The 25,827-nt window shown below is 47.3% G+C and overlaps 1 protein-coding gene across 1 annotated transcript; it reads right to left on the reverse strand.

Annotated features, from left to right (window-relative positions):
• Positions 1–22,663: 22,663 nt before the first annotated feature.
• Positions 22,664–23,287, reverse strand: LOC125582394. The gene has a single exon (XM_048749070.1). It carries the CDS (start codon positions 23,285–23,287, stop codon positions 22,664–22,666), a length of 624 nt encoding a protein of 207 aa, XP_048605027.1.
• Positions 23,288–25,827: the final 2,540 nt, after the last annotated feature.

A 25,827-nucleotide genomic window follows, 5' to 3' on the forward strand; every position in this document is an offset into this window, starting at 1 on the left:
CCGAGATAGACCGGGGTCTAGTAGACGTTTCTAGGTTCTAGACTTGCTTAGAAATTACCTGTCGAGGTTTATGACCTTGGTTGCATTCCATTGGATGTCAAGACTTATTCATGGGGCTCGTGGCCTGAAGTAGTTCTCTCCATGTTTGCCCAAGACCTGATGGAGAAACGTTCGATGCTTCAGTGGGCATCAACGCCAGCTTGTCGGTGGCAGGTCTCTTGGGCTTGGCGTGAACAGGATGTCGCTCTAAAATCTCTTTTTCCAGGTTCTTCTTAGGCATGGGCCGTTTTTGAACCCGGAGGAGAGTTGATTTCCCTGAGATAGACATGAGTCTAATGGATATTCCCAGGCCTGTGGCTTGTTTAGGTCGATTGACCTAGGGAGATTCAGGATCCTGGCCTTGCATGTCAATGGATGGCAAGACTCTTAGGTTTGGCTGGTGAAGATCACTTGTATCTATTGAATTCTGATTTAGGTGATCTGTTGCCCCGCTCGGAAGTAGGAATTCTTGATCTCGGATTCGCATTGCAGGGGTAAGCGAGATCTATCTTCCTGGCGCAGGACCTCGGTCGCGCATAGCCACATATTTCAAGGATCCGAATGGCACATGACCGGGGCAAGGAAACGAATTATCGATTTACTTCTTGCTTATGTGCCCCCGTGATTGGATATCGGCTGGAGGATGATCTTCTGAAGAATCTACACCCTGACTCTAGGATAGAGAAGTTCTGTACTAGGTAGTAATCGAGTGAAGACCGCGATTTTTCTCATTCCTTCTTCGGGAGGAACGAGACCCTTTGTTGAGGCGTGAAGGCCAATTCTTCGTCGTACTACCCTGACGTATCGACGTACATCGTGTAGGAACTCGTAGTCCCTGATGATTCTTCTCTGGAATCTAAGGCTCTCAAGGGCTTCATGTTTTGATCCTGTTGGACCTATAGATTTTTCCTGGAGGTTTCGAGGAATTAATGCTCTGACACTGGAGGATCTGTAGATATTGCACCCGGAGGTGAATCTTTGTTTTGCTGTCTCGAACCCAGAGTCTTTATTGAATTAATACAACATCGCACTCTGTCCTCCGGAGATGGACCACTTTCGATGTTGATTGGATGTGGGCTGTTGTCGAGATTGCGCATGTTGCTTCCGTGGAGCCGTTCGAAATACATTCAAGATCTATAGGACAGCTTCGTGGTAATAGAACCTGTGTGGGATGCGGGGTCCTGCAGTTTCTGGTCCTCTTAGCTGGTCTCAAGTCTTTCCATTTGGCCATGTTGGATGTATCTTCTCGAAATCCGTCGATTACAGAGATATCCTCCTAAGGCCCGGAGGTTCTGGAATTTATCCTCCTGAAACATGGAGGTTTGTGGGCTTCATCCCCTAGAAACTCGGAGTTTGTGGAACTGGTTCTCTTGGAATCCGAAGATTTTGGGGTAGAACCTTCTGAAACATGGAGGTTCCCGGATGTTGGCGAGCTCCTCTACTACCTTACCGATGACCTTTGTACCTCTGGCGTATGGAGCAATATTGCTCTTCACACCAAGATGGCACTCCCTGTGTGCTTTTATTTTTTCAAGTAAAGCGACAGTACTTCTCCGTCCCTGGGCTTGGAGAGTATGGATTGACATGATCTCATGTGATCTTTGACCCAAATTGGTCCATAGGCAGGAATTGACCTAGGTTTGGAGCCAGAATCGGTTGTTTAGATAGCAGGAGTTCTCCAGGATGAGGTGATTCTTCTCTTGCTTCACAGGGGTTAGCGTTTTCTTCTGCATACTAGGACATGATTAGTCCACTCATGCTGTTGATCATCCACGGATAATGATTCGCTCATATTCCTTGGATTTCCTTCTTTGTAAGCGTCGTTCGATGACTCGTTGTAGCTTCTCTCTGCCCCCGCTTGGGTGAGCCACTCTCAGCATTTCACGATGTCATTTAACATCTAGGCTGCTCTCTACTTCCCATTGGGTGAGCCACTCTCAGCGTTTCACGATGTCATTAAACGTCCAGGCTGGTCTCTGCTTCCCCTTGGGTGAGCCACTCTCAGCATTTTCTCGACGTCATTCGATGACTCGTCGCCTCTTCTTGAATCTCCTTTGCCACGGGCATGTCGATGGGAGTTTTTGATGCTTGTAGCCCCTTCGGTTAACGCTTAGCTCATCTGCCCCTGCTTTCCTCATGGCGTGTCTTCCTCCGAGGTATATCAGGGTACATGGCTAGGAAAAGCAGTAGTAAGGTGGTCCGAACCTTGGATCTAAAACCTGGAAGCTGGGATCCGGAACCTGGAAGCTGGAACCCGGAACCCAGAGGTTTGACTTTTCCTTTTGGATGAATAGTAGCGGGAACATGTGTTCTCCGGCTTCTTTTTCTCCCATTTGCTTCAAATGAGTAGAGGGTATGAAGACCAGCACTCCTTGATGTAGTATTAGCATTTTCCTAGGCTCCTTTGCAGGAGGCAGAGCGGCAGTGTTCCTGGCCCTTGGGCAGGGTTCCTTTCGCGGAACGACTCCAATGGAATTTTATGAGTACTCAAAGGCGTTCTATCCACCTAGATATCAGGCTTATCTAGGATTCCATTACCACTTAGATTCTAGAACCTAAAGAGAAAGGTGGTTCTCCAGTTACCTCTTATTGGTTATCTGGTATGACTGCAGTATTTCCAGGGACTCCTCGTCTGGCTCCTCCAGCTTTTGGAGTTTGTCAAAGTTGTAAACCCGGCCGGAAGATGTTGTGCCTGCCTGAGGACCTCTTTTCTTTCTTATACGTGGCAGAGTTGTGAGCCTGGATGCATTCCTGGTGTCTAGGGCTTGATAGATTGTTGCTACTGGATTGTCCACTGATATTGATGTTGGTGATGACTGCTCCTAGTCGGGATCATTAAATCCAAAGGTTGCAGGGGCCTGCTTTGCAGTGGAGAGCCGAACCAGCATGAACCAAAGATTGTAGAAATGTGATTCATGGTAGGGACCTGGAACCAGCTGGATCTAGCAGGGACTCCTAGGTAATTCATGGTAGGGACCTGGAACCAGCTGGATCTAGCAGGGACTCCTAGGTAATTCCTGCGTCGAATCTTGCTACTGATGTTAGAATGGTATTTCCAGCCGCGCGAACCATCGGTCTAGTGAGAAGAAGTTGTTTCTTACCCCCAGGTGGCTGGGGTTGAGAAATTCTCGAGAGGATATGTGTAACGTTCGTCCTACCTATCACATCGTCACTTAGTATATGATTGCCCTTCCTTCTAGCGCCAAACTGTTAGGGTATTTTTGTGTACAAGCGATCCTTGCTCAGCTCTACGGAATGATAGGAGGAAGGAGACGCGTCGTTGAGTGTATTCTCCTGCTTCGATAGTTGATAAACCAAGAGATCCTGCTCTTAGGATACTGCCATATGGGTATGGCCTGCCTTAGTAGCAGCAGGGAAGATTAGTCGTTAGGTGGGGGCCGCCTACCGATATTGAAGATCCCAGGGACTTCTTGATCTATGATCGATGGTTCCAACTACCAGGGTCGGTCCTTGCCTCCTGATCTGTAGTTGATGGTTCTGACCATTAGGGGCGGTCCTTGAGCGTCTAGGTGTGGAACCGTGGAAGGTGTTTGGGTTTATAGCTGCATCCTTCAGTGGGGATTGCCTATGTACCCTTAAGTGAGGGATCAAGCCATTCGTAGTTCATGTATATGGAGGCACAGAGCCTAGATGGGCGCAGAGCCTGATGGAGGCACGTAGCCTGATGGAGGCGCGTATCCTGATGGAGGCATGTGGCCTAGGAAGCACGGGGCTCTAGTGGGCACCGTTCTCCCTAGGCCACATGGCCTAATGGGCACGTGGCCTTGGGAGCACGAGGCTCTAGTGGGCACATGGCCTAATTTACACGTAGCCTTGGGAGCACGTAGCTTTGTAGGTGGTAGGAGTCATCTGTTCTAGGGGGCACATGGCTGGAACAGATGGTAGACCTGTCGATATGCTGCAGTGAGCATGGAGGGACCCTGCTGATGAGCTGGAAATCGTGGCCTGAGCCAGTAAGTAGAGTTGTAAACGTGCTGCAGGGAGCATATATCTTCATCTAGTTGACAGTAATCGCAGGGATTCGTCGGTTATAAGCATGTAGATGAAGATGGTCTTCTTGGTGTGAAACCTTGTCTTGGCGACTGTGGACTTGGTGAACTCTGGTTATGGACGTCTTAGACCCATTTTCTTTAGGTTTAGAAGCCTTTATTTATAGTAGAGGTCATGCCTCCCTCTTAGGATTTGAAAATATTCATTATATCCTTAGATAATAGAATATTTCCCTTTTTCTTAAGGGAGGTCATATGTATTGGAATACTTCATCTTTTTCTCGGATCTAGGGCGAACCATGGAGGTCTATGTTAGGTTATTTTTGTGTACAAGCGATCCGTGCTCAGCTCTACGGAATGATAGGAGGAAAGAGACGCGTCGTTGAGTGTATTCTCCTGCTTCGTTAGTTGATAAACAAGGAGATCCTGCTCTTAGGATACTGCCATATGGGTATGGGCCAGTATATGTCGTCGGTGCCTTAGTAGCAGCAGGGGAGATTGCTCGTTAGGCAGAGGCCATCTACCAATAGTGAAGATCCCAGGGTGTTCTTGATCTATGATCGATGGTTCCGACTACCAGGGTCGGTCATTGGGTGCCTCCTGATCTGTAGTTTATAGTTCCAACCATTAGGGGCCGTCCCTGAGCGTCTAACTGTGGAACCGTGGAAGGTGTTTGGGTTTATGGCGGCATCCTTCAGTGGGGATTGCCTACGTACCCTTCAGTGAGGGATCAAGCCGTTCGTAGTTCATGTATATGTAGGCACAGAGCCTATATGGGCACGGAGCCTGATGGAGGCACATAGCCTGATGGAGGTGCGTAGCCTAATGAAGGCATGTGGCCTAGGGAGCACAAGGCTCTAGTGAGCACATGGCCTAAGGGGCACATGGCCTAAGGGGCACATAGCTTTGGGAGCACGGGGCTCTAGTGGGCACATGGCCTAATGGGCACGTAGCCTTAGGAGCACGTAGCTCTGTAGTTGGTAGGAGTCATATGTTCTCGGGGACACATGGCCGGAACAGATGGTACACCTGTCGATATGCTGCAGTGAGCATGATGTGTCGAGTTGCTTCAGTGAGCATGGAGGGAACCTGCTGATGAGATGGAGATCGTGGCCTTAGCCAGTAAGTATAGTTGTAGACATGCTGCAGGGAGCATATATCTTCATCTAGTTGACAGTAATCGCAGGGATTCGTCGGTTATAAGCCTGTAGATGCGAAACCTTGCCTTGGCGGCTGTAGAATTGGTGAGGTCTTGGACCCCTTTCTTTAGGTTTAAAAACCTATATTTATAGTGGAGGTCTTGACTCTCTCTTTGGATTTGTAAATATTCATTATATTCATTATATCCTTAGATAATAGAGTATTTCCCTTTTTCTTAAGGGAGGTCATATGCATTGGAATACTTCCCCTTTCCCTCTTGTCCAAGCTGGTTTTCTTATTAAAGGAATATTTTCATTTATCCTAAGGCAGGATAAATCACTTGGCCTGGAAGCCGGAGGCTGGAGGCAGGGACCAAGACCCGGGGGAAGGGACCCAGACCCGGGTTCAGGAACCCGGAAGCCAGAAGCTGGAGTAATCTCTTCGTGGAATATTTTTCCCCAACTGTCTACATCGACGACATGCTGGTCAAGTCCCTGGAGGCGGAGGATCACATATCTCACCTACAACAGGCCTTCTCCACCCTCCGGAAGTATAACATGAAGGTCAACCCAACTAAATGCTCATTCAGGGTCAGTTCTGGCAAGTTCCTCGGGTACATTGTAACCCACCGGGGCATCGAGGCCAACCCGGAGCAAATCAGGGCCATTCATTCAATCTCTTCCCCAAAGAACGTCAAGAAGGTTCAAAGGCTAACGGGAAGGACGACGGCCTTGAGCAGGTTCATCTCCAGACTCTCCGACAAATCTCATGCCTTCTTTGGAACTGTCAAGAATCTTTGTATCTCACCACTCCTCCTCTCCAATCAAAACCACTACTTGGTGAGGTCCTGCAGCTATATCTAGCAGTCTCCGAACACGCCGTGAGCGCCGTCCTAGTCCGCGAGGAGGGAAGCATGGAGCTACCAATCTATTACGTAAGTAAGGCTCTCCTGGACACGGAGACCCGCTATAGCCATCAATAGAAGCTGGCCTTAGCCCTGCTAGTTGCCGCTCGCAAGCTCCGACCCTACTTCCAGGCTCATCCAATCGTGGTTGTTACCTCCTTCCTTGTAAAGTTGGTCCTCCACAAACCCGAAGTCTCCGGACACCTAGCCAAATGGGCTGTGAAACTAGGAGAGTACGACGTAATATTTTGACCTGCCACGGCAAGAAAGTCACAGGTCCTAGCAGACTTCGTGGCTGAATTCTCCCATGTCTTACTCCCAGTTGTGGAGCAGGAGGTACTCCTCTGAGGCGAAACTAAGGAAGAGGGAGAATGGATCCTGCACGTTGATGAATCCAGCATAGTTAGAGGAGCTGGAGTAGGAATAGTGCTTACCTCGCCGACGGGGAACACAGCCTCAAGGGACGTGCGATACAACTTCAAAGCGCCAACAACGAAAGCGAGTACGAGGCCCTAATTGCAGGTCTAACTCTCGCCCACCAAATGGGGGCAGAAACCATCCAGGTCTTCGGCGACCCCCAGCTGATAATCAACCAGGTACAGGGAGAATACCAAGCAAAAGGCGACAGCATGATCCAATATCTAGCAGTCGCCCAGGGACTGATCAACAAGTTCAAGAGCTGCAAGCTCACTCAAATCCCCCGGGAACAGAACTCGCAGCCCGATGCCCTGGCTAATCTGGGGTCCGCCCTCGAAACGAATAGCCAGATGAGTATACCCTTGCTTGTGCTTCAATGGCCAGCCACCCCTGGAGGAACCCCCGTCAGAGGAGGTCTCCGCTGTTGAAGAAGGCGAAACCTGGATGACGCCCCTAGTCCGGTACCTGGAGGCCGACATTCTCCCGGAAGATCGCAACGAGGCCAGGAAAATTAACAAGCAAGCCGCGAGGTACTGTATCTCCCAGGAGAACCTTCTCTGGCCCGTACCTAAGGTGTGTCACACCTCGAGAAGCCGTTAGAATCCTTGTAGAAATACATGAAGGAGATTTTGGATCCCACTCTAGCGGAAGAAGCCTGGTGCTAAGAGCCAGAAGGGCGGGTTACTACTGGCCCACGATGGCCATAGACGCCGACAAACAAGCCAAACACTGCGACCAGTGTCAGAGACACGCTCCAGTCTCCAAGCTTCCCCCGGAGAACCTCAAGTCCATAAGCTCACCGTGGCCCTTCAGAAAGTGGGGCATGGCCATAGTAGGGAAATTCCCTATGGCGCCGGGGCAGAAGGTCTTCTTTCTGATAGTCACTGACAACTTCTTCAAGTGGGTTGAAGCAAAAGCACTCAGCCGCATAACAGACCTCCAGATCCGTAAATTCTTGTGGAACTACGTAATCACTTGCTTCGGGGTCCACCACGAGATGGTCACCGAAAATGGACCCCAGTTCACGAGCCACAACTTCAAGGAGTTCTGCAAGGACTGGGGCATAAAGCTCACTTTCGCCACACCCCGACACCCCCCAGTCTAATGGTCAAGCCGAGTCTACAAACAAAACCATGGTCAACATGCTTAAAAAGCGACTGGAGGGCTCTCACGGGAAGTGGGCGGAAGAGCTACACGGAGTCCTCTGGGCCTACCAGACCACTCCCAAAACAGCAACAGGGGAAACTCCCTACTCGCTGGTGTACGGCTCTAAGGCCATTGTACCCACAGAGATGCACGTGAGAACAATGGTCTTCGGGTCCACCTCTCAGGAGGAGAACAATGAGCTGATGGCGCTAAGCCTCGACCTACTCGACGAAAAAAGAGAGGCCGCTCGGCTAAGAAACTGGTCCTACCAGCAAGACGTCGCCAGGACGTACAACAAGAAAGTGAGAACCAGGACCTTCCAGCAAGGGGATTGGGTTCTACGACGACTAGAAAAAACAACGGGTGGGAAGGACCCTATAAGGTCATCGAGGTGCGGAGAGCAGGCGCCTACAGGCTGCAAGATAGCAAAGGTAAAATACAACCCAACTGCTGGAACGCTCTGCACCTCAAAGCCTATCATTTTTAATACGGTCCCCGGACCATGACTTCTATACTACTATATACTATTTAAGCATTATGATTTCCCACTCCTATGTATGCAAAACGTCTCCGGACAAAGCTTATAATAAAATAGTCCGACTATAAAGGCAGAGGGGAAATCATTATACTTAAAGGGGCATACGAGTTGGATCAGGTCTCCAGAGACCTCTGATCCTGGCCAACCCTTGCAAAAAGTGGCACGACCACAGTGGCACGCCCACAAAAAAAATTCAAAACAGGTATGAGACATAAAGCAGGAATGGGTAAGCACAAGTCTGAGTAAGCTGTCAAAACTACCTAAAACCCCTGTACAGCCTAAGGCGCATCGGGGTCCCTAGAGTACCAATGTGAAAATTACTTGTATTAAAACGCTACGAGCTACACAATACAGGGAACACATGGTATATCTTCATTGCAAAAGTACTGTGAAATACATGGAGCAATCAAAATCCTGCTTCTCCAGACGTGAAAAGCAGTGAAGCCTGGCACTTGGGTCATAACACCCACACCAGCACCGTCTAAGCCTGTCAGTGACTTCTTGCAGAAGTAGAATACTGCATAGGAACTCGATAGTTGCCAGTTTCCGAGCGGCAGAATACGAAATCCAAACAGGTACCGGTAGTAGTCTTGCCTAGGAAGGCGGAGTACGGTCCCTGCAAAAAGCAACATATTCCGGGTTCCCAAGGAACTCCGGGTCCTTATACAAGCCCCCGATCTAAAGAGGAAACCCAAGGTTCCCCATACGACTCCGGGTCCTACGTATAAAATCCAAGGAAGAACCTCTGGGTTCCCCTATAGCCTCTGGGTTTGAATCAAAGATCTCAGGGTCTAAGGAAGAACCTCAGGGTTCCTTTGTGGCTTCGGGGTTCCAAAGATAAAAAAGAAGCTAGAACCCTTGTGCAGCTTAAGGCACATCGGGGTCATTACAACTTCAAAAGAACCTCCCGGTTCCAATCAGTGATCTCCGGATCTAAACCTCCGGGTTCCAACACAGCCTCAGAGGCCTAATACGATTTTAGAAAGAGGATAAAACCCTTGTGCAGCCTAGGGCGCATCGGGGTCATTACATCTCTAAGAACCACCGGGTTCCCATGCGACCTTAGGGTCCAAATACACAAGGGTCCTGATATGATCTCCGGATCAAAAGGAACACCCCGTACTCTTACATGGCCTCAAGGTCCAATCTCGAAAACCTCCGGGTTCCAACTAGATCCCCGGATCTATCATAGAATCTCTGGATTCCTACACTGCCTCCGGGCTCCAGTCATGATCCCAGGATCTAGAGAAGGACCTCCGGGCCCCCAAAGCGATCTCAGGATCCAAGGAGACCCTCCGGGGTCCTCCACGACCTTCGGGCCCCTGATGACCCCCGGGTCCTCACAAAATCTCTAGGTTATAAGATTAATCTCTAGACTCCAAAAGAATTCTGGTACTCGCTTGTCCACCGGTTTGAGGTCTGAGATTGGTTCTGTACATGAAGTCTCGTTGGTAGAACATGCTTTAGAGAAGGATGAGGATCAGGGCTATATAGAAAAGATGGAATCTATGATCCCCCATGCTGAAAATTCAGCAGAAGAAGAGTGCATACTTAAAACTGAGGTTGGATGTTGTCTACAAAGAGCTGAATGGAAAACATGAAACCTTAGATGCCCATGCCATGATGCTAGACGCCCAGGTTTCTCAGACTGCATAAGCTGTGAAGAAGCAAGAAGCTCTGGTCAAAGGGAAAGCTGTGCAAAGTGAGGGGCACCAGGTTAATGCCATCTCAGATGATGACTTTTGGGAAGTGCTCGAGCAGGAAAAGCTGGAAGAAGATGCTTTCCTAGTCGAAAGCTGCATGTCCATAGGCAGCTCGTACTGGTGTCGACCGACACTAACAGCTGAGCATCGATCGACATCATCAGCTAAGCATCGATCAACACCACTTTTGGGATCAGACAAAACTGTTCGAATTTAGCGCCACTCAGATTTTGCCGCTCGACCCTCGCATCCTCCCACCCTAGCTCGGGTTAAAAAGGACAACATCGATCGACAACAACATGGGAACATCGATCGACAACAATAGAAGAGCAGCAATCCACAACCGCCAGTACAATACCGAGTACGTTTACCAGATCTTGATACACACCGCTTGGAGGCCTCTCGAAATCCATCTCAGACATCAGTTTGCTTTAAGACAACAGAGAAGATAAGTCAGCAATCTGCAGTAGCACAAGAGCAAAAGAAAAACCTAGCTGAAACCTCTTTCGTTGAGAGTGTCGATCGACGACATCTACCAGGTATTGATTGACGACATCTACCAGGTATCGATCGACGACTTCGACCAGGTATCGACCGACACCAAACAGATGGATATGAACCTGCCATGGAAAAGCAGGCTACGAAAGAAGAAATTTCAGTTGAGAAAAGAGTGAAATCTAGGAAACCCAATATCCCCAAACACCTCAGGTGAGAAGTTAACAAAAAGGAACTTGAAGTTAAAAAAGAGGGTGAAGAGGGTTCCTAAGGATATGTCTTTCGAGGATGCATATCATAAGTATAGACTTGGTAATTTCTTTAGAGAGAGAAGAGAGACTAATAAGGACATTGAGCTCCTATTCAACACGGTCAGCCGTAAACCCAAGAGGACACTGAAGAAGGAACAAGATCCTGGAAAGTTCCTGATTCCATGCTCTATACATAGTCACCATTTACCAAACGCCCTATGCGATACTGGATCTGCAGTCAACATCATGGCCATAGACACTGCTGAGCTATTAGGACTGAAGATTAAACCTTCTAAGATAGTTTCACATTCGTGGATAGCTCCCGAGTAAACTCAGTAGGCATGATCAAGAATGTTAAGGTGGAGATAGGGGAATGCATTATCCCTGTGGACTTTCATGCTATGGATATCAAATCAGGCAAGACATCTCCACTTTTTTTTGGAAGAGCCTTCATGGCTACAGTGGGGGCAGTTTGTGATCTTAAGAGAAATAAGATGTGTCTGACTAATGTTGATGAAACTGTCTTCTATGATCCCATGGAAAAGAAGAAAAGTGATGAGCTAATTTAATGCATAGAGATGTTTGAAGATCCAGGACCTATAGCTGATTCAAATCACGAGCCTGCAATACCAGAATTAGCGTCGGTCGACATTGGCATTGCAGCATCGGTCGACTTCCAGTCCTCAGAATCGATCGACAATCAGATTTCAGAATCGGACGCCTCTCAGTCTTTAGAATCGATCAACACGAAGCCTTCAGCATCGGTCGACACCCTCCGACTTTTTGAAAAGCCCGAGACTGAAATGTCAAAGTCTGGGGGAAGGTCCAAGAATAGAAAGAAGAAAAATAAAAGGAATGTAGATGCAGATTTCTTGCCACTAGTCCCTTTACAATGTCAAGAGGGAAGTCTTGAGTATAGAGTGCGCTGCAGAGGAAGTTCTGAACCTTTTACCAAGGTTAGAGTGCTATGTGATCCAAAGCTGGGAGAAAAAGGAGAAGTTTCTGCAAGAGCTTTTCTCAACTGCATCAACAAAATCAGGAAGAGAGACACTGAGACTCTTTCTCGAGCAAGTACACATCCTCATCCGGACTAAATCACATCTCCAAAGTTAAGCTAAATGACTATAACAAAGTGCTAAGTGGGAGGCAACCCACTATTAGGTAATTTCTTTCAGTTTAATTTAGATTGTTACTGATTAAAGTTTTTATTTATTGCAGGTCAAAAAAAAAAAAAAATAAAAATAAATAAATAAAAAAAAACCGAGGAAGACGAGTTTGCAAAGGATCGACGATGGCTGCGCAGCATCGATCGATCGTCACTTAACTGTTTCGAGCGACGGAGCTTCAAGAGTATTGATCGTCACTTAAATGTGTTGGTCAACACTAACATCAAAGTCAGATCCGAGTAGACGATTCCTTAGCACATCGACCGATGAGACCAGCTCGATATCGATCGACAATACTTCAGATCTAACGATCAATTTTGTCACCTCATTGTGTCGATCGACACTGACATCAGCGAGCAGGTTATCGTTTTTACTTGTTAAATTGTGTACTTATGTTTATGTTATTACTATAACTCCGACTGAATTTACACGGGGGACAGTGCAGTTTAAGTCTGGGGGGATGTTTACTGATTTTAGTGTGTTCATGAGTCTTAACGAAATGTTCTCAAAAGAGTTTTATTGAGACAAGAAGGGGATAATGAACTTATTAGATTTTTGCTTGTTATCTAACCACTGTTTAGCACCATTCTGGACTTACTGATTGCAGATAGTACTAAAGATACTAAAGTGGATCAACCTATCAGCTATTCACACTTACTGAGATTCTTTGAAGGAACCAAAGCTGACCTCCAACACTAAACCTGACACAACTACTTGTCTTGGGGCTTGGTATACATGAGATTGGATTCTTCAAACAAGCCTGAAAGGTAAAGCCTTGTATAGATTTATCACATTTTCTCTCTCTATTTCGACCCTAGATTTATAGGTTGAGATATTTATTTTCAAAAAAAAAAAAATATGAAAAAGAAAGAAAAAGAAAAAGGAAAAAAAAAATAATATAAAAAAAAAATATATATATATATATATATAGGTGTTAGTTAGGTGGAATCCGAATAGGACTTGGTGGCTACAACCATTACGGCTTGCTTCATAAGGATTCCAACAAAAAGAATTTGAACAGGACTTGGTGGCGGCAGTCATCAAGGTTCGATTCATATGAATTCTTGGATATAGGTCAAAAAGAAGAGAACATGACTTGGTGGCAACCACAATTAAGGTTGATTCATGGAAGCATGTCCAATCTTGGTCAATGATCCTGCAATGGAAGCAGACTTTGACTAAAGAGAGAAATTAGTAGAGAGAAAAGATAGGAACTAACTTTTACCTGCAGATCCAGATACTTGTTTGAAAATCCATGCATCATGTGATCGATACTACCAAGGTAAAGCCTGCACTTTTATTTATGCTAAGAAATGGGGTTGATAGAGGGGAATGTTAGACAGGATTTGCTAAGTTGTTGGCTAGGTGAATTTGGTTGCTAAGCTAGGATATGGTATAATGTGCTTTTGCGATTAGGACTTCTTAGATGTGGATTGCAATATTGCAGAGGTGATGATTCTAAGTTTTAAATCATGTGAGTCCCTACTTTTTTCAAATCTCTTTCAGAGAGACAGCCCGTTTGTTTTGCTTAAGGACAAGCAAAAGAGAAAGTCTAGGGGAGTTGATAGACCATAAATTTTACCCACTTTAAGCCATGGTCTATAAGTGTTTTAATATATATTTACTACTATATAGAGTCTATTTTGAGTATTTACAGGTTCAGGGACGATTTGGAGGAATGTGGTGATTTTGGTGTCTTTTGGAGCCTTTTGAGTGCAGAGCTGCACAGACGTGTCAGATGTCTAGCTATGGATGGAGACTTTCCCACAGATATATTGATCCCATCTTTTGACACAAGATATATCTTTTCGTTAGCTTTCCAATTCCATTGGTTTGAGGACAATCAACATCCTGTAGCAGAAGTTATGCCCGTTTTACTGAAGACTGGTCAGTCTGCCTCGCAAGAGGAAGCTGTCGAGGAGATGAAGGACTGTCGATCGATAACACAGCATTGGTGTTGATCGACAGTGATGCCTGAACGTGGGCCAAGCATATTTCAAGACCGTTTGAAGCCCTGAAGCCACACCAAGTTACCAAAATACCTATAGACGACCAGAAACCCTATTTATGTATTTCTAAGCAATTGTTGACGGCTACACACTCTCTATTATCATATTCTATTGTTTTCTCTTAGGATTGGAGAGAAGATCAATTCTCCTTCAAAGATTGGTTGGAGCTCCATTGGTTTTATCATTGATTTCTTATGTATTATATTATTCAGACTATGATTTGTATTATTGCTTGCATGTCTGACCAATTCATCTTGTTAGGTTTAGGGATTTCCTGAGCTTAATGTCAAACTGATAATCAATTAGGATTGCCAGGTTATCTATAGATCTCTACACCAGGGTGATTTGTAATACTAGGATCTGGAATAGTTAGAATACCACGACAGTGTGACTAATTGTTTAAACCTGGAATCATAGAATAGTTGAGAGGCACGAAAGTGCAATAAATTAACGGAACATGAACTCTGTTGGATTAGATACCTAGGCTCAAACTAGAGTTGGTCTAGGAATCTAGTTTAACTTAATCGATTAGGTTGGTAATGCTTGTCTGAGGAAGTATCGATCAACGCTCAGGCCATAGCATCGATCGACACTCACTCCAAGTCAGTAAGCGACAGCTGAGACTGGACTTAGACATCTGATTAGCAATTGCATGCTAGAGCTGGATTGCTTACTTATTAAAATCGAGTTCTAGATTTTAATATATAAACCATTAGCATCCTTGAATTGTAGTTTTGAAATTTTTGATTGATAAATCCCTTGGTCTAGCTATTTCTCCTAATTGTTTACAACCCCATTCAACCAATCGAACAACTACTTTGTTCACCTTGCTTTCATTCATTTAGTGCTTTATAAACTGTTTACCTAGCTTAATCTTGATTTCTATAGTCTATTGTGTGCCCTAGCTCTCTGTGGATTCGATCCCTAAGTACTACAATTGAACCTTTTATTTGAGAGAGAAAAATCACTCATTAGGGTAATTTGAGTGATATCAATGAGGTGGAAGATGGACCATTGGCCGGTAGAGCAGCCCTCACCAGTCTTGGCGGAGGAGTGTAAGAAGGATGCCGCTTCCGCGCTTTAGCCATCTGATACTCGTCATAGACAACCGATACCGGGAGCCTCGCCACGTTCCCTAAAAACGCTATGTTAGAAACAAGACAAAGCCTCACCGAATAGGAAAAAGGGAAAGTTTATCCAACACACGACTATGACACAAGGCTTCCCTGCTCGCCAGGAAGATCACCCATCGGAATAGTCGAGGAACTCCCATTAAGCTTCGCTACTGCATCTCCAGCAAAGGAAACCGAGCGGGACACATCTGACAAAGCAAAAGCTAAACATCAGATCGGGCTCCCAAAGGAATGATAAAGCTCAAAGCTCAAAAGAAGAACTTACCAACGGTACACCAAGACATAGGATAACCAACCGGCTCCTGGATCTTCACAAACACGTACCGGCTGTTCCAATCATCCCCGAAGGGATAGTTACCCCTGACACCCCTCGAAGGTTCCTCGACCGGAGGGGTGCCATCACGGGATCGAAGGTGGCAGAACCTGTGGGAACCGAAATTCGCACTGTCGATTTCCGTTTAAATAAGGAAAGTTAGGAAAACCCTAATTTCCCAGAGGTCCCGGATATCTGCTAAACCACATGCCAAGCAATCAGAACACGAAATAAAGACGAGAAAAATAAGAAATCGAAAAGAGAGCAAAATATATCTTATTCTGAATCCGCGTTTGAGCGTTACAACAAGGTAAGAGTCTGGGCTACGAGAGCTGTCGGCGAGATTCCTAGTTCTAAAACCCTAAGACTGGAAGACCTAATTGAGTCGCAACTCAAATAACAAAAACGGAAAGTTGCGTAAAATTGCTCTAAGTGCTAAGTTTGCTCTGAAAAAGTTTCCCTTCATGCCTCTCGCCTAGGACTCCTTATATACTCCTCCAAGGTCGGTTCTAGCTCTTCCCTTCATGCCCTTTAGCCGTTTCAAGTGAAAAATGGAGATATTCCATTTTTTCCGATCTTCATGTTTATCTGCGGAAACTTAACATTTTTTCTGTAGAAACTTATCTTTATATTTGTTTTTATAAAAATAACATAAACCGCCATAGTATCTACGAGCCCATTCTTAAAGAATCGTAAGTGGGCTTGTAGTCGCGTTTTAGACCTCGTTGGGCCGTCTTTCGACATGAAACTTTTGTTACGGTTTTCTTTTCGACAAAAACAAGTTCTCGTGGTTTTTTTCGTAAAGTTTCAACGGTAACTTTGATCGGAATGATGTGAGAAATGATATGGCTGCGGTACATGGGAGCTAGCAATGAGGAACAGAAGAGAATGCACAGATTTGGGTCGTACCTGTTCATCGATGTCCGAAACAGTTCAGCCACTACGTAGCGACCTGGTCCGCGCTGGATCGGTCGCTACGTAGCAGGTCGCTACGTAGCGACCGAACGAAAGGTTTGGTCAATCGCTACGTAGCGACCGACTCATTCGCGGGTCGGTCGCTACGTAGCAACCGGCTCATTTGCGGACTGGTCGCTACGCGGCGACCTTGTTTGGATCCTTTTCTGACGTTTTATGAACATGTTCTTGGACTATGGGTGTTTAGTTTCGATGAGTCAACCGAGATCAGTGCAAGATTTCACCGCAAAGTTCTTCATAAATATTTCTTTACAAAGATTACTTTTCGTAAAAATGTGCATGATGATTTTTACGGATATTTGGATGTTAACTTCGTCGTGTCCGTTTTTGACCCCAACAGAACCCCGCTTTGTTCGTCAAAGGAGCAAAGTAGTAAGAGTATAAAATCTCATGCACCCCGACATAAAATCCGTGGAATTCTCCGAGTACTTGGATGGACAGAAACCGAAGAAAGATGACACTTTGCCTATGAGAGAAGGGATAACGCCCCAGAAGCCTGCTTCCAGATATGCCTCGTAGACAGCTACCTCACCCGCTCCCCCATATGGAGCGCGTTCGAACTCAGTCGGACTCCTCATCCCCACTGAAGGATTAATCGCGTACTTCCACCTCATGTTAGCCAGGTCCCCTTCTCGGATCTCAGAACGGGGACCGTTGTCGAAAAAACAAGAACAGAGCCTTCTTAGAGGCACCATCGGAACTGCTTCACTATCAGCCTCCGGAACGTCTCCCCAAGAGGGCACGAGGGATGAGAAAGGATCGGTAAAAGGACGACGTGGTCTTGGACGACCACCCACTAGTGAGGACGGATACGAGAGCAGCTCGGGATTCAGATTTCTCAACTAGGAATCAGCGCTAGAGTTGGGTTGAGGCCAGCTAGGAGATATCACGAGTCCTTATATACATCCAGATCATTCCTTTTTCGCGGGATTAGGAAAGGAAGGAAGGATGTTTCCAAATATCCTGAAAAATCCCTGACATAAAGGATAAGGGTGAAAAGGAAACCCGATCCTTGCAGAAAAAAGGGAAATCCTTCTTACGAAAAGAAAAGTTTCGAGAAAAGATACACACTTTTGAAGAGCAAGAAGAGCATATAGTATCATCAACCGAACGGGCACCGGCCTCCTGGTCTATCCCCTCACATCAATACATAAGCTCCTCCTCTAGAAACATCAGAGCTCCAGGCTCCACCGTCTCCAAGATGCCATCAGAAGCACATAGCTACTCCATCTCCGACAAGATATAAGTTGTTCAATAGCGCCAGACCCCGGTCTGGAGTGAGGGAACTGGTCCTCCCCCTGGTTCAGAGTGTGGTTCCGGCCTGAGTGGAACCCAGGATCGCTGAATTACTGGATCAATGTCCTGCCTAAGGGAAGCCTGCTGAGAATGAGCAACTCCGGTTGACTTGAGTGCACATGTTATTCCTCTAGTTCGATGACAAAATCGAGCAATAAGGGGCAAACTGTTAGGGAAAAATACTCCGGTATTGAATTCCTCCAGACCCCAGGTTCTTGCCGCCTAGCTCTAATCTCTAAGCCTCAAGGCGATCCCTTGCTTTAGGGTTCAGGTTCCCTTTTTATAGTCTCCTTAAGGCGGGCCTTAGTCGGTTGGAGTAGGTTAAACTCTTCCATATTCGGAAATATGGAAGGTTCTCCTTATCGGAAGCTTTTCCTTTTCCTGGGGGAAGGGGGCGGTCCCAGGGAACGGGGGCGGTCCCAGGGACCAGACCCGGAGTACTTCGTAGGGGGGAACCGGGGTACCTCCTAGCGGGGATCCAGAGGCCGGTGTTCTGCCTGGGGTCTGGAAGAATTCAATACCTGAGTATTTTTCCTCAACAGTTACTATCAAGAGCATGCAAAGCAACATGAAGGAGTGCATAAAGGGGAAAAACTATGAAGCATCATTATTCATAAAATCAAAGGGGGCTACAAAAGAGCCTTTATTCAAAAAGCAACAAAAACAAGAGTCTCAAAAGATAAAGAAAAGAATCATTCAGAAAGAAGGCTCCTCCGAAAATCGTGACCCTACAAAGGATCTCGGGGTTGCAGCCTAGAAGAAGCTCCCCGACTGATGGTTGATTCCTCCGGATAAGAACAGATGACGCCGATACTCTTCTTCCGGATTTCAATGTTCCACATGCTTCCCCAGCCATTCCTTCATGAGCTCCCATCTGGCCAAGGCTTTAACTTGCTGTATTAGTAGATCCTGTCGAGCCACCATGTCCTGCATCTGGCCACAAATAATGAATACCTCGCCGATCAATCTCCGGCGAGCATCCACCCAAATCCGATCTTGCCCTAGACTCTTCTTCCATAGGTGGTAGGATTAGGTCAAAGAAACAAAGATCGGGTGCCGGTCCATCAGAATCGATGGACTCTTCCGGTTCTTCGCTAGACCTCACCGCGAAGGTTGAAAATCTTAGCCGCGAGGTCGTCGACCTTGCTCCTTCATCCGCAGAGGTAGGCGAGTTTCCTCCGGTGGGCTCTCTTTCGTCGAGAGGAGTGGACGAAGTTGCGAACTGGCGAGCGAAGTATCATCTTTCTGATGAAGTTGTTATTAGGATTCCGGGTCCTATAGATAGAGTTTCGGACTTCGAGGTTGACGAGGTCCAGGTGTATGAAGAGTTTTTCGAGTCGGGCTTCAGAGATTGAGTTCCTTCGCTGGTGGCGAAGGTGTCGGAGGCGCTAGAGATCTCTCCTGGTCAGCTGATCCCCCTTCCTGGAGGACCTTGATAGCTTTATAGAACTTAGGAGACCTTGAGGGTCTTACTATCGGGGTCGCCGAGGTTCTCCATTCGTATGCTATTACCCAACTGAACGGTGGTGAACGGAGTTACCACCTGCATCCTCGCGGCGGAGAACTTCCGGTTCAGGAGATTGCGAAGAAAAATAGAAAGCGCGTCCCGGCTTTCGATGGTCTATGGACCGAGAAGTTTGCTTTCATGTACCTCCTGGGTTTCTCCCCTGTCTGGGGCAGAGCTTGTGGGTAATACGAGTCGTTAAGGTGAGGAACCGAGATGAGGCTGGGGCACTGGCTGCAGCAGAGAACGTGTCCCTGAGGGAGCAGTTGGAGCAGTGAGAGGAGGAGGTATGCTACTTGAGAGGCACCGCAGAGATCTTCCTTTCCAAGAAGGCTATGGCGGTGAATGGCGCCATAGTGGTGGCTCGCTAGGAGCTAATGAAGGAGTGGCTCAACCATCAGACGGACAGCTGGGATCTTGAAGGTGCGTTGAAGCAATACAAGATGGTGAAGACCTCCGAAGCTGTGTTCCAGGGGTTCCCCGCTCCTACCTTCGAGGGAGAGCCATCGATCCACAGTTCGACTGGGACCAAGAAGACTCCAGAGCCCGTCGCTGACGATCCTCCTACCTCCTGATCCTTATCTGAACTCTTCAACCCCTTAGGGGTTTCTTTTGTGTTGTATCTGCCCTCTGCGAGGGTTTAAAACTCATCTTTAGGCCTTCGTACCTTTTATTTCGTAAAACGTCACCCTGCTGTGGCCTTTTTTTTTTAAAGAATGCCTTCGGATTTTTAATTTTGCTTCTAGCTTCTGCGTAGTGGACCCTTTGGCCATGCACTAGTTTCGTTTCCAAAATGGGACCTTTGTTGATGACCTCCTTTCTTGAGAGATAGCAGTGAGCGTTCTTCAAAATCGGAGACTTAGGAGTTGGGACTCCGAGGAACAGATCATAGGTCTATTTTGAGATAACAGGTTACTCCAGACTTGGGGGCTCCGTGAGGTCGTCTCTTTTTGGGAACCCAGAGATTATTAACATGCCTTGAGAAATGGGTTACGTGGATCTGGGGATCATCGGAGATGGAGGCGCAAAGGCTCCTCTTGGATCCTTAAATCGTGTATGGGACCCGGAGGTCTTTTATCTGGGTCATGGGACCGAGACTGGGGCCCATAGGCGATGTAGGCATCCGGAGATTCTCCAGTCAGATCCGGAGATCGTGGTTGGAACCCAGAGGTTTCTGTGGTTGTGATTGGACCCTGAGGTCGCATAAGAGTGCAGGGTTGTTCCTTAGATCCGGAGATCGTATCGGGACCCTGGTGCACCAGGACCCTGAGGTCATGTGGGAACCCGGAGGTCCTTTAGGGATGTAATGACCCTGATGCGCCCTAGGCTGCACAGGGGTTCTATCCTTTTTGCTAGAATCGTATCAGGCCTCTGAGGCCGTGTTGGAACCCGGAGGTTTGGATCCGGAGATCGTTGTTTGGAACCCGGCGGTTTTTTTAAATTGTAATGATCCTGATGCGCCCTAGGCTGCACAGAGGTTCTAAATTCTTTCGGAACCCTGAGGCCGTATAGGAACCCGGAGGTTCTTCCTTAGACTCTTTGATTGGAACCCAGAGGCTATAGGGGAACCCGGAGGTTCTTCCTTAGATTTTATACGTAGGACCCGGAGGTTCATTTATCTGCGGAAACTTGACATTTATCTTTCCTTACGAACCAAGCATAAACCATCATAAGGCTTATGGGTTTTCGGTTAAGAAATCGTAAGTAGGCTTCGAGTTGTGTTTTAGGTCTCTTTGGGCCGTCTTTGACTCGAAACGTTTATTACGGTTTCTTCGATAAAAACAAACTTCTCGCGGTTTTTATCATAAAGTTTGAATGATGACTTCGAGTGATGAGAAACAAAGAATGTTTTAGCCATGGCCTACAGGAGATAGCATTAAAGAGTAGACGAGAATGCATGGATTCATGTCGTATCGACGTTTTGGGAAAGTTTGGTGGCTACATAGCGATCGAGCTTGGCTTGTGCGTGGTCCGATGGCCATACTTGAGCTCGTCCGTGGCTGATTTGGATACGTGTCTGTTGCCTCCGGACTATCGGTATTTAACGGTTCGATTGAGATTGGAACAAGATTTTACCGCAAGGCTCTTTGTGAAGATTCTTTTTATGAAGAATATCTTTCGTAAAAAATGTTCACGCTGATTTTTACGGATATTTGGACATTAACTTCGTCGTAACCGTTTTCGACCCCAACAGTTAGCCCCCCAGCCCGTTAGATCGTAGATTACGATGAGATTCTAGCGTGCAGTTTGGCGAGTTAGGCAAGATAGGCGTGTTGGAAGAAGTTTATATTCAGAGTTCCACGGAAGAATATTGATGAAGAAATATATATATAATAAATCAAAATCCTAAACTCATACATCTATAAGTAGTGAGACCCCATCTTCATTCTCTTCTCACATTTCTTTGTTTCCAAACTCTCTCTAGCTTCTTTCCTCACTTTTAGCTCTCGAGATGTCTTCCTCCCAAAACGACAAGAAGAGTTCTGATGCTGAGATGGCAGAGGCCTCCTCCCATGCACCGGAGTCAATCCCTTCTGACAACGCTCCGGCCTGTGTCGCCGGCTTCCTCTCTTTTCGAGAGAAGATGGCTCGTCATAAGGCTGAGAAAGAAATGGCCCGTGCCGACGCCGATCTTCCATCCTCTTCCGTTCTGGTCGTCGCAAGGTACGGGAGCGTAAGTCAAAACAGACGTTCCGTTCGTGCCAGACTCTTTGGCGCAGTCTTCTGAATCGTCTACGACTCTGATCCTCATTGAGAGCAATGAAAAGGCCACCGAGTCGATGCCTCCTCCTCCAGCTAGGAAGGAAATCGTCATTGCATTCCATGCTCCTAGCGCTACTCCGGTTGTTCAACCAAAGGGCCAGAAGAGAAAGTGCGTCAGGGGCAACGACGGGAAATCTTCGCAGCATGAAGGATCAAATCTGTCGTCAGGATTCCGCGGAAAGGTCCGTTCTTCACTTTGGCTTTTTATTCTTAGAGCGTGAGGTCTTGTTTAGCCCTATTTTGCTCCTCATCTCTAATTGTTTTATCTCATCTCGCAGTTTGTATCGCTGATCGTTGGGATGATCAGCGAATGCGGTTTCGAGGTCAGTCGTCTTGCGAGAGATATAACAGAGATGGAGGGCAAATTGTCTGAATCTGAAGCCATGCTGAATGCTATCAAGGATTTTCATTCCGCGAAGGTGTCTAAGCTCGATGTTCAGATTGGGGAGCTTGAGAGGGACCTTGGGAAGACAGCGAGTTCTTTGTTAGGGAGAAAATGGCCCGAAAGACCAAGTCTTCGGAGGTACGTCGACTTCAGCGTAGGATTGAAAGTGGTGAAGGGTCGACGAACCGTGGAGTCGAGGAGGCCACGGATGCGCTCCGCGTGGAGTTCCAGACCCGTTTGGCGAAGATCTCCGATTTCCTAGCCTCCCTCGAGTGCATTTGCAGCAGGGATTTGGCCCTGGCGACCGTCGATGGTGGGATGGATGTGGTTCAGGACCTCTAGGGTGAAACCCCTTCATCTTTATAGGCCGAGGAGGCCAGATAGTCCGCTTGCAAGGGAGATCTGGCAACCGTGGATCCAGGGCCGTCCTAAGATCACGTTGTAGGACGAATCGCAATCAACCACGAGGAATTTGGTTAACATGTTGACTCCTTCGGCGTATATGGGGAGGGTATCTCCCCAGCGGTTTGCTTGACTTCCCCGCTGGGGGTTACCCTACGAGTTAGGGCGCCTCCCTCCAGCCCCATGTCCTTGTATGCGTCCCGGAAGATGATGTTGTCTGAGCTTCCATTATCTACCAGTATCCTTTTTACCAGGCAGTTCGCTACAATGAACGAAATAACCAGGGCGTCATGGTAAGGAGTGAGGACTTTCTCCTGCTCCTTGGCCGTGAAACTTATTTCGTCCGTCCCTAGGAGCAGGCGTTTTGGCTTGGCAGCCTCTAGGCCGTGCTTGGCGTTCCACGTGCTTTTCCTCTCGGCTGCATGGCTTATGCCGCTGACTTTTGAACTGCCCGAGATGACATGGATCACTCGGTCCTGTCGCGGTGGCGAGACAGGAGCAGCTTCAGTGGGCATACCCGTTGTCTCCTTGCTTAGATGGCTATTGGCCTTCTCGGAAAGGAACTCCCTGAGGTGCCCTTTCCTAAGCAGCTCGTTGACCTCGATCTTTAGTGCGATGCAGTCCTCCGTTTTGTGACCGCGGTCTCGGTGGAAGTCGCACCAGAAGCCACGATTCTGGAAAGAGTCGGGGGCTTTCATCTTCTGAGGCCACTTGACCTGCTAGCCCATCTGCCTTAGAACATTGATAAGCTTCGGCCTTGAGACGAAGAGGTGAGAGATGTCTGGCCACGTGGCACTGCCATTCCTTCTGCCTTCTCGATTGGCCGGTTCTAGTACCTGCCCCTGTTTCGATTCCCGGAGTCCCTAGCTGGTCTTTGAGAGGGATTCTCATCTTGCTCAGTTTGGTCTGGTCTGAACGTCTTAGGATCTTGCTTTTGTTGCGCCTTGGCACGGCTGGCGACGTCTTCCTCCAATTTGACCTGCGCCCAGGCTCGAGATAGGACGTCCTCCATGGTTTTGCACTGGTATTTGGTCAGCTCTTTGTTGAGGTCTCCATCAGGAGCCGACCTCGCTTGAAAGCAGAGATAGCAGTGGGGATACTGCATTCGGGGATAGCTACCTTTTCTTGATTGAAGCGGGCTATGTAGCCTCTCGGGGGTTCAGCTCGATTCTGAAGGATTTCGTAGAGGCTGTCAGAGGTTTTCTCCAGGTCCCTGCTGCTGGCGAATTGTTCCACGAACTTATCGCTGAGAACTGCGATGGAAGCTATGAACCTGGAGGGTAAGTTGATATACCATTGCAGAGCAGGTCCGGTCATTGTGGAGCTGAAACCTTTGCACATGGTAGCTTCGCGTGACCCTTTGGGGAGTGCTACAGCGAGCATCCTCTGTCTGTACTTGGCGACGTGGTCGTCCGGATCAGCGGTGCCATTATACGCCTTGATACTGGGGAAAGAGAACTTCCTGGGCATCTCGATTAAGGTGATCTCATCCGTGAAGAGAGTGTCGGCGTAGGAATCGGGTTTGCTCTTCCGTATGGGGGGAGCTACCCCTGGGAGTCTCTCATAAGTGAAACCCTCATGAAGTTCATCAGATCCTTGATCACGGTATGCTGTCTCTACTGCGTAGCTCTCTTGATGGTGATCATCTGCCCAACTTCCAATTGAGTAATCTCCGTCTCGGGTAGCATCGTCGTTAGTGTCGATTGATGGGTAGTAGGCGATGTCGGTCGATGCTCGAAGGTGGTTTGGTTGATGAGGTTGAGTGTCGATCGATGGTGATCCGTTCCTATTGATCGATGGCAACTTCTTTTTCCGAAACGAATGATGGAGAAGTCTATCTTCCTCGTCAAGAGTCGCTCTTTTCTCTATAGCTCGTTCTTCCTCATAATCTTCATCATACTCCTCCGTATGCATGTTGTGTGATGCCATAGTTGGATTGTGGTAATCGTTTTCCCATTCTCCATGATGACTGTCGACCGATTCGTCTTCTGCTCTGTCGGTCAATTTTTGTTGGGCACTGTCGATCGATGTTGCAGTGTGAGTTTCGATCGATGCTGTGTATTATGTCTCATACTCAGCTCCACAGTGGCATTCTGCAATGATTCCTGGATCATTGATTCTTCTGGGGGACGTCTGTGGCCTCTTGACTGGAATAGGGTTGTAGTGGACATGAGGATCTATGAGCGTTAGGCAAAATCGGTTGGTTTGCAAGTTGCACACTGCTCCTACTGTTGGCAAGAAGGCTCTCCCAAGTAATAGAGAAGAGTTCGAGTTCAGCTTGATGTCCAAGACATGGAAATCTACTGGAACTAAGGCATTACCAATCTGCACCTCTAGGTCTCTCACAATTCCTCCTGAGTTTCTCTGAGAACAATCCACAAAAGTGAATTATTCCTTGGAAGGCTCCACCTGCAGACTTAGATGGTCTGCCATAACTCTAGGTAGGATGCTGACTGATGCTCCTGTGTCGCACAAGGCATGTGGGAATTCAATACCCTTCTTCTCCTTCTTCTTCAATGTGACACTCTTCCTCATCTGTTGTCTAGCTTCACAGAACATTCTCCTAATGTCTTCTTCTGTCTCTCTGGTTTCTCTGAAGAACATCCACAATCTGTGGGTAAAATAAGCCTCATCGTATGGCTTATCTAGAGGAATCCTGAAGACTCTTTTCCGGAAACTTTCCTTTTCCTTTTCATTAGCCCCCCTCTTCAGATGTTTCGCCACTTTTTCATTTCTTCTCCTTAGGGTTCTTCCCGTAGGAAACCTATCAACCTCCATAGAATCTGTTTCATCTTCTGTAGGTGTCCTGACGGGCTCTGGTGGGTTTTCTAAAGGTTTGGGTTTGGGCCTGAATGCATTAAGACGTGCAACATCTATCTTCGGCATCAACACTCGGTATGTAATAGGTGCTCGTCGATCGATGGCACTGGCGGTTGTCGATCGATGGCTGTCTCCTGATGTTGATCGATGACGGGGTAAGAATGTCGATCGATTTTTACGTAGATAGGGCTGGGCGGATGTGGGTGTTTTGCTGCGAACTCCTCGTGAGTCATGATCCTCACGGCATTGCAAGATGCGGTTGACTCAGCAGGTGTTGTCGATCGATGTCCATGAGAGGATGTCCATCGGTTTTGGATGACTTCTGTCGACCGATGTTCATGGCTTGGCGTCGATCGACAGCAATGCGATCCACCGAAACTCATCAGACTCTCTACTTCGAAATCTCCTTCTTGCAGCT

The sequence above is a fragment of the Brassica napus genome, chromosome C2 (assembly GCF_020379485.1).
Source record: "Brassica napus cultivar Da-Ae chromosome C2, Da-Ae, whole genome shotgun sequence".
Classification (NCBI taxonomy): Eukaryota; Viridiplantae; Streptophyta; class Magnoliopsida; order Brassicales; family Brassicaceae; genus Brassica; species Brassica napus.

Excerpts from the sequence above, each read along its gene's own strand:
- LOC125582394 (XM_048749070.1), bottom strand. The coding sequence starts at position 23,287 with ATGAAAGCCCCCGACTCTTTCCAGAATCGTGGCTTCTGGTGCGACTTC.